We start from the raw sequence: 15,760 nt of genomic DNA, 5'->3' as shown, positions 1-15,760 counted from the left end.
AACCTTTACAAAATCTTTCTGTGTAAATAACTCTTCTCACAACGTATATATATATCTGCAGCTAATAGTCCGGTGCGGCTTATATATGGAAAACATTTTTTTTCCCTAAAACTTAGTGGGTGCGGCTTATATACCGTCCGAAGAACACGATAGTCACTTTTGCATGATAGGGGACCTTTAAAGACTGCCGACACAAACAGAGCAGCGTAACCACGGAGACAATCTAATGCAGCAAGCGGGACCTTTGTGCATGTTAGTATAACAAATGACGATTATGGTATTAATGAAAACCACCCCAGTTGGTTGGAGTTGAACAAGGATCCGCGTTCCATACTTGAAATGCAACATCAACGTCTGCTCCGTCCTGACACTGCACATGCAAACTGCAACCACAACCAAGCTAACAAAAACTAACAAATCTAGCAAAAAAATAAATAAAGGAGGGGCAACCCTGAGTTCTTCTTCCTGTTGCTGTAATAGTAATGCAGGGCGGGAGTGGACATGTTCCTGAGTCGACTACTCAAGCCGGGACCAGAGCCCACTGCACTGGCCATTCTGGAGACAGGAGAGAGACCGGGTCAGATGCAGGACTCTGAACAAATCCAAGCATCACTGAACACACACAATGCTTATTTAGGAGAATAATACTCAAACAAAACTACCTTGTACACTGCAAAAACTGAAATCTAAGTAAGATTAAATATCTCAAATAAGGGTGATATTTGCTTATTTTCTGTCTGATAAGATAATTCTTCTCACTAAGCAGATTTTATGTTAGAGTGTTTTACTTGTTTTAAGGGTTTTGGTCCTAAATGATCTAAGTAAGATATTTCAGCTTGTTGCTGAGATTTTATGACCTATATTGAGTAAAACATGCTTGAAACTAATTTACCATGAATTGATTTACGTGGACCCCAACTTAAACAAGTTGAAAAACGTATTCGGGTGTTACCATTTAGTGGTCAATTGTACGGAATATGTACTGAACTGTGCAATCTACTAATAAAAGTTTCAATCAATCAAAAAAAGCAAAGCTGTGTCATCAACACTCACAAGTATAAAAGTACTTTTTTAAAGTAATAATTTCTTACTGCAAGCATGAAAAAAAAAAAATCATGATGCCGAGCCCATATCATTATGTCAAGATAATGGCACTAGCATTTACTTAATTTAAGAATATTTTTCAACATATTGAGCACAAATCTCAATTTTTTTTTTCTACCAAGAAAAGTGCACTTGTTATTAGTGAGAATATACTTATTTTAAGGTATTTTTGGGTTCATTGAGGTTAGCTAATTTTACTTGTTTTGGAAAGTCTTGACAAGCCGAATTTTCTTGTTCTATTGGCAGATAATTTTGCTTAGTCCAAGTAAAATACCCCTCATTTTTGTATTTTTTTTCCTTATTTTTGAACACTGACTTTTTGCAGTGTACTATTTGGCGTTTGTTAATAAACACACCAGCTGCCGTATTAGGTACAGTTGCACACTAAAGCAAGATCTAATATGATTCCGTGTTATTTATTAGTGGTCATGGCTTATTTGTTTAGTGACATCACATGTTTACAATTCAACATGGCCTAACTACAGGTTGCTGACAACAAAAGCTTTGGGACGCTATCAGTGTTTCCCACACGACTGCACTCTACTTGTAGTAGTAGGACTAGGGATGTCCGATAATGGCTTTTTGCCGATATCCGATATTCCGATATTGTCCAACTCTTTAATTACCGATACCAATGTGAACCGATACCGATATGAACCGATATATACAGTCGTGGAATTAATACATTATTATGCCTAATTTGGACAACCAGGTATGGTGAAGGTAAGGTACTTTTTAAAAAAAATATTAAAATAAAATAAGATAAATACATTAAAAACATTTTCTTGAATAAAAAACAAAGTAAAACAATATAAAAACAGTTACATATAGTAATTAATGAAAATGAGTAAAATGAACTGTTAAAGGTTAGTACTATTAGTGGACCAGCAGCACGCACAATCATGTGTGCTTACGGACTGTATCCCTTGCAGACTGTATTGATATATATTGATATATAATGTAGGAACCAGAATATTAAAGGGGAACATTATCACCAGACCTATACCAACATATACCTTGATGTTGCAGAAAAAAAGACCATATATTTGAATTTTGGCGAATTAAACGCCTTTCTAATATTCGCTCTCGGAGCGACATCGGGAAGCAATCCGCCATTTTCTCAAACACCGAGTCAAATCAGCTCTGTTATTTTCCGTTTTTTCGACTGTTTTCCGTACCTTGGAGACATCATGCCTCGTCGGTGTGTTGTCGGAGGGTGTAACAACACGAACAGGGACGGATTCAAGTTGCACCAGTGGCCCAAAGATGCGAAAGTGGCAAGAAATTGGACGTTTGTTCCGCACACTTTACCGACTAAAGCTATGCTGCGACAGAGATGGCAAGAATGTGTGGATATCCTGCGACACTCAAAGCAGATGCATTTCCAACTGGACTGGACAGATCAGCTTTCAGGAAAAGAGCGCGGATGAGGGTATGTCTACAGAATATATTAATTGATGAAAACTGGGCTGTCTGCACTCTCAAAGTGCATGTTGTTGCCAAATGTATTTCATATGCTGTAAACCTAGTTCATAGTTGTTAGTTTCCTTTAATGCCAAACAAACACATACCAATCGTTGGTTAGAAGGCGATCGCCAAATTCGTCCTCGCTTTCTCCCGTGTCGCTGGCTGTTGTGTCGTTTTCGTCGGTTTTGCATTGTATTCGGTTTAAACCGATATGGCTCAGTAGCTTCAGTTTCTTCTTCAATTTCGTTTTCGCTACCTGCCTCCACACTACAACCATCCGTATCAATACATGCGTAATCTGTTGAATCGCTTAAGCCGCTGAAATCCGAGTCTGAATCCGAGCTAATGTCGCTATAATTTGATGTTCTATCCGCCATGTTTGTTTGTATTGGCATCACTGTGTGACGTCACAGGAAAATGGACGGGTGTATATAACGATGGTTAAAATCAGGCACTTTGAAGTTTTTTTTAGGGATATTGTGTGATGGGTAAAATTTTGGTGGCAGAGGGGTTAGTGCATCTGCCTCACAATACAAAGGTCCTGAGTAGTCTTGGGTTTAATCCCGGGCTCGGGATCTTTCTGTGTGGAGTTTGCATGTTCTCCCCGTGACTGCGTGGGTTCCCTCCGGGTACTCCGGCTTCCTCCCACCTCCAAAGACATGCACCTGGGGATAAGTTGATTGGCAACACTAAATTGGCCCTAGTGTGTGAATGTGAGTGTGAATGTTGTCTGTCTATCTGTGTTGGCCCTGCGATGAGGTGGCGACTTGTCCAGGGTGTACCCCGCCTTCCGCCCGATTGTAGCTGAGATAGGCTCCAGCGCCCCCCGCGACCCCAAAGGGAATAAGCGGTAGAAAATGGATGGATGGATGGATGGGTACAATTTTGAAAAAAACTTCAAAAAATAAAATAAGCCACTGGGAACTGATTTTTAATGGTTTTAACCCTTCTGAAATTGTGATAATGTTCCCCTTTAATAACAGAAAGAAACAACCCTTTTGTGTGAACGAGTGTGAATGGGGGAGGAAGGTTTTTTGGGTTGGTGCACTAATTGTAAGTGTATCTTGTGTTTTTTATGTTGATTTAAAAAAATAATAAAAAAATAGAATAAAAAAAAATACCGATACCGATAATAAAAAAAACGATACTGATAATTTCCGATATTACATTTTAACGCATTTATCGGCCGATAATATCGGCAGGCCAATATTATCGGACATCTCTAAGTAGGACCAAAAAAAAGTTGTTGACTGCTTTAAAAAAATCAAAATGTACAGCAGAACCTTGAGTTACGTACCCCTCTATTTGATTAACACACTTTTAGATCGAGCCAAATCAAAAAGTTGTTTGGATCGGGTTATATAAAATGATGCTGTGCTCACTACAATTGAAAATACACCTGAGGTCGTAAACTAATGAATCCATTGACTTCCACACGAGGGCGGCAAAATTTTTCCAATATCCTACCAGATCAGTTGGTAGGAGAATAAATGTAGGCAAAAATACACTGCGGGCAAACCTTCTTGTTAAACTTGTCTAGCGGGCCGCACTGAAGACTTTGGCGGGATGCCGATGGCCCGCGGGCCTTGGTTTGGACACCCCTGCTTTAAATAATGTGTATCATTAACAACAACACAGTGTAAAAAAAATACTAAACTTGTGAATTAGGCGATGTGTCAATGTTGAGAGCTTTTGTTTACATGTTCAGTACTTTCACGCTAACATGTTCATGTAACTGACGACTTTTTATTCTACCAATTCTTATTTATTCATTTATTTCCATGTTTGTTTTTATGTTACTTATTTCATTTTGTTATGGTTTGTACTTTGTATTATTTGTCCTCTGTGTTTTCCTGTTGTATTAGCTTGGCTATTGTTGTTATTCGCGCCACTACCGCGATATACTTCAGAGTTTGAAATAAAACATATACCGTATTTTTCGGACTATAAGTCGCAGTTTTTTTCATAGTTTGGCCGGGCTCCAGTGTGACTTCTATATGTTTTTTTCTTTTTTTATTATGCATTTTCGGCAGGTGCGACTTATACTCCGAAAAATACGGTAATGACAAATAATAATAATAATAATACCGTAATACATAATATAAGATAATAAATCAAATTATAATAATAATTAAAGTTAAAGTTAAAGTACCAATGATTGTCACACACACACTAGGTGTGGCGAAATTATTCTCTGCATTTGATCACCCCCTGGGAGGTGAGGGGAGCAGTGGGCAGCAGCGGTGGACGCGCCCGGGAATAATTTTTGGTGATTTAACCCCCAATTCCAACCCTTGATGCTGAGTGCCAAGCAGGGAGGGACCCATTACCTCCCTGCTTGGCACTCAGCATCAAGGGTTGGAATTGGGGGTTAAATCACCAAAAATGATTCCCGGAATAAATAACATAATTAAACCTGTATACTATAAAATAAATAATAATGAACAAATAACTGTATCCTTTACACTGTTATTATTGGAAATACACAACATTTTAAATTATAGCAGACACATTAGATACATTTGAACAAACTATTGGTTTCGCCGATACCAGCCTAAATTTGAGTCGGTATCGGATCAGAAAGAAACTCAGTGTTATTGCACCTCACTACTACTAGTCACTACACAGTGCTTCACTGTGTGTGTCTTTTCTGTGATTTTTTGCCCTTTGACATGTGTTGTCCATTTTGATAACTCAATTTAATCTAAAAAGAAGAGAAGGGAATAAAGTCCTTCTCCACTTGAATTCAGTAATTGCAAACTCTCCATCAGAGTGTCCAGATCCGATATTGATAAAAGAAGGGAATCGCAGTGGAGTTAACAAAAAAAAAAAAAAAGACTATTACATTAATGGAATATCGTGAGCAATTCAGGTTAATGACCATGAATTGCACTTTGAAGTGTTCACAACACAGCATTTTATGTATGACCCAATCCAAACTATCTTTCCCACTCACGGCGCAAATAAACTAACACAAAAAGTCAACACACATGGTAACATAACACAACCTGCTTACTGAACTTTGTCATTATTATTAAACATGTCTAAGCACAACACAGAATTAGGAATTACACCCATTTAAATCCCCTAAATAATGCATGATGGGAAACAAATGCAAAACACTTTATCATTATTGGTGCATTTTAGCTGCTTGATTTTTCTGATTGATTACAAAACTTTAAAGAAGGTCGTCAAAAAAGTAAACAGGGTAGGAGTAGAACTTTCACACACTCTTAATATCCAATTATTTTAACTATATACAGTACAGGCCAAAAGTTTGGACACACCTTCTCATTTCAATGTGTTTTCTTTATTTTCATGACTATTTACACTGTAGATTGTCACTGAAGGCATCACAACTGTGAAGTGAAAACCCTTTCAGATGACCACCTCTTGAAGCTCATCGAGAGAATGCCAAGAGTGTGCAAAACAGTAATCAGAGCAAAGGGTGGCTATTTTGAAGAAACGAGAATATAAAACATGTTTTCAGTTATTCCACCTTTTCTTGTTAAGTACATAACTCTGCATGTGTTCATTCATAGTTTTGATGCCTTCAGTGACAATCTACAATGTAAATACCGTATTTTTCGGAGTATAAGTCGCTCCGGAGTATAAGTCGCACCGGCCGAAAATGCATAATAAAGAAGGAAAAAAAGATATATAAGTCGCATTTTTGGGGGAAATTTATTTGAAAAAAACCCAACACCAAGAATAGACATGGTATGTTAACGTAACATATTATGGTAAGAGTCATTCAAATAACTATAACATATAGAACATGCTATACGTTTACCAAACAATCTGTCACTCCTAATCGCTAAATCCCATGAAATCTTATACGTCTAGTCTCTTACGTGAATGAGATAAATAATATTATTTGATATTTTACGGTAATGTGTTAAGAATTTCACACATAAGTTGCTCCTGAGTATAAGTCGCACCCCCGGCCAAACTATGAAAAAAACTGCGACTTATAGTCCGAAAAATACGGTAGTCATGAAAATAAAGAAAACCCATTGAATGAGAAGGTGTGTCTAAACTTTTGGCCTGTACTGTATATACATTAGAGATGCGCGGTTTACGGACACAACCGCGGAGTCCGCGTATTATCCGCGGGTCGGGCGGTTGAAATAAAAAAAAATTAGATTTTATCCGCAGGTCGGGTCGGGCGGTTGAAATTAAAAAAAATTTGATTTTAAATAGATTCAGGCGGGTGGCAGTTAAACCAATTCGGAAATATATATACATAGTTAAATGTTGTTACCCACATACGAAAAACGAGCAGCACTCTTTGAAACAGGCAATTATTTATCATCAGGCACCTGCAGCACGCCACAATAGAAGAAGAAAAAAAAAAGAGATGGCAACGCCGGCAGCAAACGTGGTACGCGACAAACTAAAAAAGGGAATACTAAAGACCAGGAGAAAAAAAGGCCAGAAAAGTTCAGCGTGGACTCGTTTTTATGAGTTTGTAAATCAGGATGATAGTAATGCTGGCTACGTGATTTGCAAGAGCTGCGACGCTGTTTATGTCTACGACAGTCACAAAACCGGGACATCTAACATCACATTTGTGCAAAACCCCGAACCTCCACAAACACCCTGAGCATGAGCAGTTTCGTCCGCCGTGATCCCAGAAGAGTGCCACAGGATGTTAAAACAAGATAGAACGCAGCAGTTTAAGTGGCGCGAGCGCGCTTGGAGGTGCGCTCAGCACGGTTCCCAGATGATTGCGCACTGGTGTGCGTCTGGGCCGTGACAGCGTGGCACGCATTGAATGTCTCTGCTACATTGGATCAGTCTCCTTTCTTTAACAGGCAAAAGCTTTATAACCTCACTAATGCCTTGCATCGTCTATATTAGATATATAACAACGGGCGGGTGGCGGATGGCGGATGGCGGATGGCGGGCGGGTGCGGTTTTGATTAAATGTTAGTTCGGGTGGATGGCGGATGGTTGACGACTTTTGTGATGCGGTTGCGGATGAAATAATTGCCTATCCGCGCATCTCTAATATACATACATACATATACACATACAAATATATATATATATAAATATACACGCATAACTATATACTGTGAATTGGCAACTGGGCGTGACATCACACGCAACTGAAGCATTTTGACAAGGCACCGTTGGATTTTACGTGATCGGTGCCGGCAGGACCAGATTCAGGCATGTGATTTGACCACAATGAAAAAGACTGAAAAAAATTCCGGGGGTCTGGGGGACGAAGGCCAGGTCCAGGGCGGTGCCCTGGTGGGGGGACAAGGTGGGCGACGCCCCCCGAAGCTCCTGGTTTTTCACCAATTTAACATGCTAAAATTAACAAAGACAGCACCATTTGAAGAAAATATTTTAGTGTTTAAAGTAGGGATGTCCCAATCCGATATTTGGATCGGATCGGCCGCCGATATTCGCAAAAAAATGCGTATCGGCAAGGCATGGGAAAATGCCGATCCAGATCCAGTTTAAAAAAAAAACCCGGTCCGTGTTTTCCAATGCACCGATTTAAATAATACATTCCACTTTTCTGCTGTTCCCTAAGTTCCGTTCCGCATTTTTCAGCACACCGTCAACACATCCATCTGTGGATTCTTACGCAGTTGCTTTTAGCTGCTGGCATTACACGACAGGCTCTTCTCACTCTTTCCTGTGTCTCCCTCTTACAGACAGCGAGTGCACCTTCTTACACACGTCACATACTGTCACGTCATACGTCACATACTGTCACGTCATACGTCACATACTGTCACGTCATACGTCACATACGTATACACCCTTTCCCAGCAGAGAGCGAGGTAGCAGCATGGCTAACGTTAGCTGTGATGCTAGCGCAGCCGCTAAGGTGCGCGCCTGCTCAAGCGTCCTATGCGCACGGCAAATCTATGCCACGCACAAAATCAAATAAAAAAATAAGCGCACAACAATTTTCGACACACGGACACGACAGAGAAAACAGTTTTCGTCATCATTGTTCAAATATTGTAAGGTTTGTCGAGACGCTTATCTCCATTCGGTGCCACACATCCACACCATCGCCGAGGCACACATTTCCACATCAACACCGTATGAAAAAAATTGTGATTTTTTTTTAGTTGTGATTTCCCTCTCTGCATGAAAGTTTAAAAGTAGCATATATTAATGCAGTATGAAGAAGAATGTTTTAATGTAGACATGCAAGCCTTGAAAGAACATTTTGAAAATCAAGACTACATTTCCTGCAAATGGGTGCATTTCTACCCTATATTTTAACTTTAGATTTATTCTCATATCAAACTCTTTTGCCTGTCTTTTTGACACTTACATCAGGCGCCCCCCTCCACACCCTGGATTATAAATAATGTAAATAATTCAATGTGATTATCTTGTGTGATGACTGTATTATGATGATAGTATATATCTGATAGTATATATCTGTATCATGAATCAATTTAAGTGGACCCCGACTTAAACAAGTGGAAAAACTTATTCGGGTGTTACCATTTAGTGGTCAATTGTACGGAACATGTACTTCACTGTGCAACCTACTAATAAAAGTCTCAATCAATCAATCAAAACACATAGAATCATCATACTGCTGTGATTATATGCATCAAGTGTTCATTCAAGGCTAAGGCAAAAATATCGAGATATATATCGTGTATCGCAATATGGCCTTAAAATATCGCAATATTAAAAAAAGGCCGTATCGCCCAGCCCTAGTTCAATGATGCCATTTCTGTTTGTCATGTATAATTTTGTCTATTTTGTGTTTATCCTTGAATAAACAAGTCAGTTTCTTGTTACCAACCATTGTGTATTATTCAAACTCCCCTAATTCAGCTGGCTAGTTGTTATCAAGAGTACTAAAACCCCTTTCAACATGATTCTGACAACTAAGTAGGCTAAATAACTTTAAACTTTAATACATGCTCGGATAGGCCATTATCGGTCGGTATCGGATCGGAAGTGCAAAGACAATATCGGTATCGGATCGGAAGTGCAAAAACCTGGATCGGGACATCCCTAGTTTAAAGACATGAAAACATCATTAATAGAACATACCTTGCTTCAAGTTGTTTCATATGTTTTTGGCGTTTCGCATGTACTTCCAAAGCCTTGAAACCTCGTGATCCATAGTCAATATTATCATGACACCACGTGCACAAAACCTTTCTGGGACGATCGATTTTCCGAATAAAATCACCGAACAAAGTCGTAACTTCCTTCTTCCCAACAGTATCAGTGATTTCCCTTTCCACCCAGTCCCATCGAAACTTATTTTTGACAGGTTTATCAATTTCTTTTACTCGTAAAGCGTCCTTTCTCTCGAGAACCGACATCGTTTACATATGGAAAATGGCGGTAATAACCATTATGAATGATGACGTTATTAACGTCATCATTCATAACAGATGTCCTGATTGGTCACAAGGAACATATCGACCAATCAACTACGGCGTAACATAAACTACGTCTCGAATCTTGATTTAGGGTCGGAAAAAAACCCGGAAAAACGGGAGATAATTATTTTTTTCCCCCCGAGATTAAAAAAGACGGAATTCCGACTTTAGACGGAAAAATCACATGCCTGCAGATTCGGCAGCAGTCCCTAGTGACAGGCTACAATCACAAACAGTCCCATTATAGTGTGTTTGTGAGGGAAAGTGAATGGGTCGCTACAAATAAACAAGCGTATGGGAAACACTGGCTATGTTGACATTAGTCTCGTGTTAGTTTGAGGGGAGCGGTGCGCAAGCGAGCAAGGCGGGGTGGGTCTAACCCCGTTGCTGAGGATTTCCTCCGGGCCTGACTGTAATATAAATGCAGCGATGGAGAGGAAAAGGTCTTGGCACGCCTGCTGAGGGGCCTCGGGGCGGGGCCGACTACAGTGTCCAGTCTGAGACAAGAGAGAAAGACATGTACCACACAAAGAAGTGCGTGAAAAGTATCTTCAAGTTAGTGCGCCGCAGGGCGAGGACATCCATACACGAGCGACAGGGAGAAAAACAGAAGACCCGTCAATGTGTTCTGACCTGGTCTGAAGGCTCTTGATGCGACACAGCATGTCCAAGTGTCCCGCGGAGTACTGCTCTATGACGTCCTTCACGTCGTACGGGCGCAGCGTCTCCTTGAACTTCTTCTTTGCCACGTGGAACCTCATGATCCTGCGCGGCAAACGCGGAATTAGTACAAAACCTGACCAAATGTTTAAAGGGGAACATTATCACCAGACCCATGTAAGCGTCAATATATACCTTGATGTTGCAGAAAAAAAGACCATATATTTTTTTTAACCGATTTCCGAACTCTAAATGGGTGAATTTTGGCGAATTAAACGCCTTTCTATTATTCGCTCTCGGAGCGATGACGTCACAACTTGACGTCACATCGGGAAGCAATCCGCCATTTTCTCAAACACATTACAAACACCGAGTCAAATCAGCCCTGTTATTTTCCGTTTTTTCGACTGTTTTCCGTACCTTGGAGACATCATGCCTCGTCGGTGTGTTGTCGGAGGGTGTAACAACACGAACAGGGACGGATTCAAGTTGCACCAGTGGCCCAAAGATGCGAAAGTGGCAAGAAATTGGACGTTTGTTCCGCACACTTTACCGACGAAAGCTATGCTACGACAGAGATGGCAAGAATGTGTGGATATCCTGCGACACTCAAAGCAGATGCATTTCCAACGATAAAGTCAAAGAAATCTGCCGCCAGACCCCCAGGAAAAGAGAGCGGATGAGGGTATGTCTACAGAATATATTAATTGATGAAAACTGGGCTGTCTGCACTCTCAAAGTGCATGTTGTTGCCAAATGTATTTCATATGCTGTAAACCTAGTTCATAGTTGTTAGTTTCCTTTAATGCCAAACAAACACATACCAATCGTTGGTTAGAAGGCGATCGCCGAATTCGTCCTCGCTTTCTCCCGTGTCGTTTTCGTCGGTTTCGCTTGCATACGGTTCAAACCGATATGGCTCAATAGCTTCAGTTTCTTCTTCAATTTCGTTTTCGCTACCTGCCTCCACACTACAATCATCTGTTTCAATACATGCGTAATCTGTTGAATCGCTTAAGCCGTTGAAATCCGAGTCTGAATCCGAGCTAATGTCGCTATAATTTGCTGTTCTATCCGCCATGTTTGTTTGTATTGGCATCACTGTGTGACGTCACAGGAAAATGGACGGGTGTATATAACGGTGGTTAAAATCAGGCACTTTGAAGCTTTTTATAGGGATATTGCGTGATGGGTAAAATTTTGAAAACAACTTCGAAAAATAAAATAAGCCACTGGGAACTGATTTTCAATGGTTTTAACCCTTCTGAAATTGTGATAATGTTCCCCTTTAAACATACAGAATGTATTACTAAAAAGTTTGACTATGAATGGGTTAGCCTTTTTATAACACTTGTACAATAGTGAATAATGTAAGCCAGCACACTATATAAAGTCCTTCTCCACTTGAATTCAGAAATTGCAAACTCTCCATCAGTGTCCACATCCGATATTGATAATGTCTATAATGTCTGATACAAACGGTCCTTACTTGTGCAAAGCTGGACAGCCAGTTAACATCTAAATGTCCTCTAATAAACACACAAGGTTGCTTTTTTCTTCTATTTTACTCAAGTCATTTACAAAAAGTAAACATGGCCACTCGGAGCAAGCAGCTACACAACAGCTAGGCACACAATAGCACACAAGCTAGACATTAGTAATAAATAGAGATGTCCGATAATGGCTTTTTTTATTCCGATATTGTCCAACTCTTAATTACCGATTCCGATATCAACCGATACCGATATATACAGTCGTGGAATTAACACATTATAATGCCTAATTTTGTTGTGATGCCCCGCTGGATGCATTAAACAATGTAACAAGGTTTTCCTAAATAAATCAACTCAAGTTATGGAAAAAAATGCCAACATGGCACGGCCATATTTATTATTGAAGTCACAAAGTGCATTATTTTTTTTAACATGCCTCAAAACAGCAGCTTGGAATTTGGGACGTGCTCTCCCTGAGAGAGCATGAGGAGGTTGAGGTGGGCGGGGTTTGGGGGGGAAGCGGGGGGTGTATATTGTATCGTCCTGGAAGAGTTAGTGCTGCAAGGGGTTCTGGGTATTTGTTCTGTTGGGTTTATGTTGTGTTACGGTGCGGATGTTCTACCGAAATGTGTTTGTCATTCTTGTTTGGTGTGGGTTCACATATTTGTAACAGTGTTAAAGTTGTTTATACGGCCACCCTCAGTGTGACCTGTATGGCTGTTGACTAAGTACGCGTTGCATTCACTTGTGTGTGTGAAAAAACGTAGATATCATGTGATTGGGCCGGCACGCAAAGGCAGTGCCTTTAAGGTTTATTGGCGCTCTGTACTTCTCCCTACGTCCGTGTACCACTCCGTAGAGCGGCTTTTTAAAAAGTCATAAATTTTACTTTTTGAAACCGATACCGATAATTTCCGATATTACATTTTAAAGCATTTATCGGCCGATAATATTGGACTGCCGATATTATCGGACATCTCTAGTAATAAATATCCTTAATCTAACAATATTACAGTATAAAACAACACAATTGTCAATATAAACAAGTATCAAATAATTATAGTTGCATTTTACTTAGACATGCAAAGTCTCCAAAGGCAAAAGCGTATTGGAAAGCATCCAGCAACAAACGTGTCTGCATCATTCAACTTACTGCGTCATGAGCTTAACTTAATTACTGTGTTCATTAGGTGTTGCCAAAACCCCTTACAAACAACAATTACCACTCCTCTTCAACTTAAAAGACAGCATAAATCCATTCCAGATGGTTAATAATAAATAGGTTAGGGTTTTTAATACCTACCATTGTTACCTATTACCTTTCAGCCCTCGACTACATTTTTTTTTAGCCCAATGCCGCCCCCGAGTCAAAAAAGTTTGGACACCCCTGGTATAAACACTTTGTACGACTCAACAAAAATACATTCAACCTAATTGCAAAGACTACTTCCTGATTACGGCAACACACCTAGGACAAACTGAAATGAATGCATACTTGCAAATGATCCTCAAAAGGGTAAGAAAACAAGATATAACAACTGAACTCTACAGTTATCATTATCAGTTTACTGTTAAATGTTAAATAATAGAATATATATATTTTTTAATCCAACACACAAAAAAGTAAAAAAAAAAAAAAGTGTACTGGTATCAATTCCCCTGTGTCGGTTCAAATGTGAACCTATAAACTAACATGAGATGGAAGAATGTTAAAAAGCACATAATGTACCTGATGTCAGCTTCATGTGAGTAGTTTTAATGTAATTTAGTTTTATGGACTATTATGAAGCATATAACTTATTTTGCATTAAAAAGAACAATACATTAAATAAACTTGCCTTTACTACTTCTTTAAAATGCCACCCCTCCATCATGTTTTCATGTATTTTAGTTTTATACAATGCTAGTAAAGAGAAGTTACCCTATTTATATACTTTTGCATTTTTGTTTAAAACATTGCCTGCTTTATAAATAAAATGACTGAGTTTTACCCTGAAGCAGATTATCTAAATTTCCCTCATTTAAACATGTTCCTATTCAATATAATGGCTTGTGTTCGCTCTAAGTGCGTATAGGCCAGGGGTCGGCAACCCGCGGCTCCGGAGCCGCATGCGGCTCTTTGATCACTCTGATGCGGCTCAGCAGCTTGAACCCCCCAATTTTCCCGTGAAACTTCCGGATTTAAGTGCCTCTCGCAGAAAACTCCCGGGATTAATATTCACAGATTTTCACCCTTACGGCTATAATAAGGGCCTATAATAAGGGCGTGCCATGATGGTACAACATTTGGCGCCCTCTACAATCTGTATTAACAGCGTGCCAGCCTAACACCACACTGACGTGGTCATATAAAATAACTTTAACACTCTTACTAATAATGCGCCACACTTTGAACCAAAACCAAACAAGAATGACAAACACATTTCGGGAGAACATCTGCACCTTAACACAAAATAAACACAACAGAACAAACACCCAGAATCCCATGCAGCCCTGACTCTTCGGGGGGGTGTATAATGTATCCCGGAAGAGTTAGGGCTGCATGGGATTCTGGGTATTTGTCCTGTTGTGTTAATGCTGTGTTACAGTGCAGATGTTCTCCCGAAATGTGTTTGTCATTCTTGTTTGGTGTGGGTTCACAGTGTGGCGCATTATTAGTAAGAGTGTTAAAGTTTTTTTTATACCGCCACTGTCAGTGTAACCTGTGTGGTTGTTGACCAAGTATGCTTTGCTGTTGCCTACGTGAGTAAGCGGAAGCCCCATACAACATGTGGCTGATCATGCACGCTTGCCTGTAGTGGGTGCTATATGCTGTACCATCACGGCACACATGACGCTGACAAGCGGCATTCATTTAAAACTCGCGTGCCGCACCAGCTTTCAAATTCCACATAAAGGTGTGGGCAGCGTGTCTGAAACCCCTGGTTATACATAGCACAAAGCAAAAAAAAATTAGTATGCAGTGTTATTTCATTTAAAATTTCAAAAAAAATTTGCGGCTCCCATTGTTTACTATAATTTGTGAAACTGGTCAAAATGGCTCTTTGACTGGTAAAGGTTGCCGACCCCTGGTATAGTAGGCACATCAGTAAAATCAAGCACTCCAAGCAACCACAAGAGGGCAGCAAGAACATTTCAAAGGTGACTAGGGTCATAGTTCAATCAGTGTTGGAGTGGAACAGAGCAAACATTGTTGCAATATCAGATAACTCCATGAGGGTCAAAGAGGAAACTGAAGCTTCCTGGTACTTCTTGTCAGATCATCCAAACGTGTGCGTATATCATGCGTGAATAATATTGATACAGGTAAGTCGATATGCGCGTGTTCTTCGTCACCCATCCCCGACGGGGTTGCGCTTCTCCACAGTTGCCTGCCTTTCCCGCCGCCTGAGAGAACACAGCGGCGACTCTGTTACAACAGTCCCCGCTGGGGGAGACGCTACCTCGGACTAAACCCGACACCCTGGGAAATGCCTGGCCTGCGGCTGCCCGTGGAGGAGGCCTGGTGGGTGGGCAGGCGGGCTGGTGCCGGTGCCCCACCCGCCTCTCTCGAACCCTCGTTGGGACAACATAACTACTACGCTGTAAATGTCGACACATAAGGACAATAGACCGCATATTGTGGACAAAAAAGTTTGGAGTAACGGA

At 40.3% G+C, this 15,760-nt stretch overlaps 1 protein-coding gene across 1 annotated transcript in view; it reads right to left on the bottom strand.

Moving 5' to 3' along the window:
• Positions 1–10,278: 10,278 nt before the first annotated feature.
• Positions 10,279–15,760, bottom strand: part of kcnq5a (potassium voltage-gated channel, KQT-like subfamily, member 5a) — a 198,164-nt gene continuing 192,682 nt past the window's right edge. The window contains exons 13-14 of the mRNA XM_072915247.1: positions 10,593–10,724; positions 10,279–10,456 (exon numbers count right to left, since the gene is read on the bottom strand). Coding sequence (XP_072771348.1) covers positions 10,279–10,456; positions 10,593–10,724 — 310 coding nt within the window. The remainder of the gene's footprint in view (positions 10,457–10,592; positions 10,725–15,760) is intronic.

The sequence above is a fragment of the Nerophis lumbriciformis genome, linkage group LG02 (genome assembly GCF_033978685.3).
Source record: "Nerophis lumbriciformis linkage group LG02, RoL_Nlum_v2.1, whole genome shotgun sequence".
Taxonomy (NCBI): Eukaryota; Metazoa; Chordata; class Actinopteri; order Syngnathiformes; family Syngnathidae; genus Nerophis; species Nerophis lumbriciformis.
The sequence above is the reverse complement of the archived record's forward strand: the minus strand, read 5'-3'. Positions and strand labels throughout refer to the sequence as shown.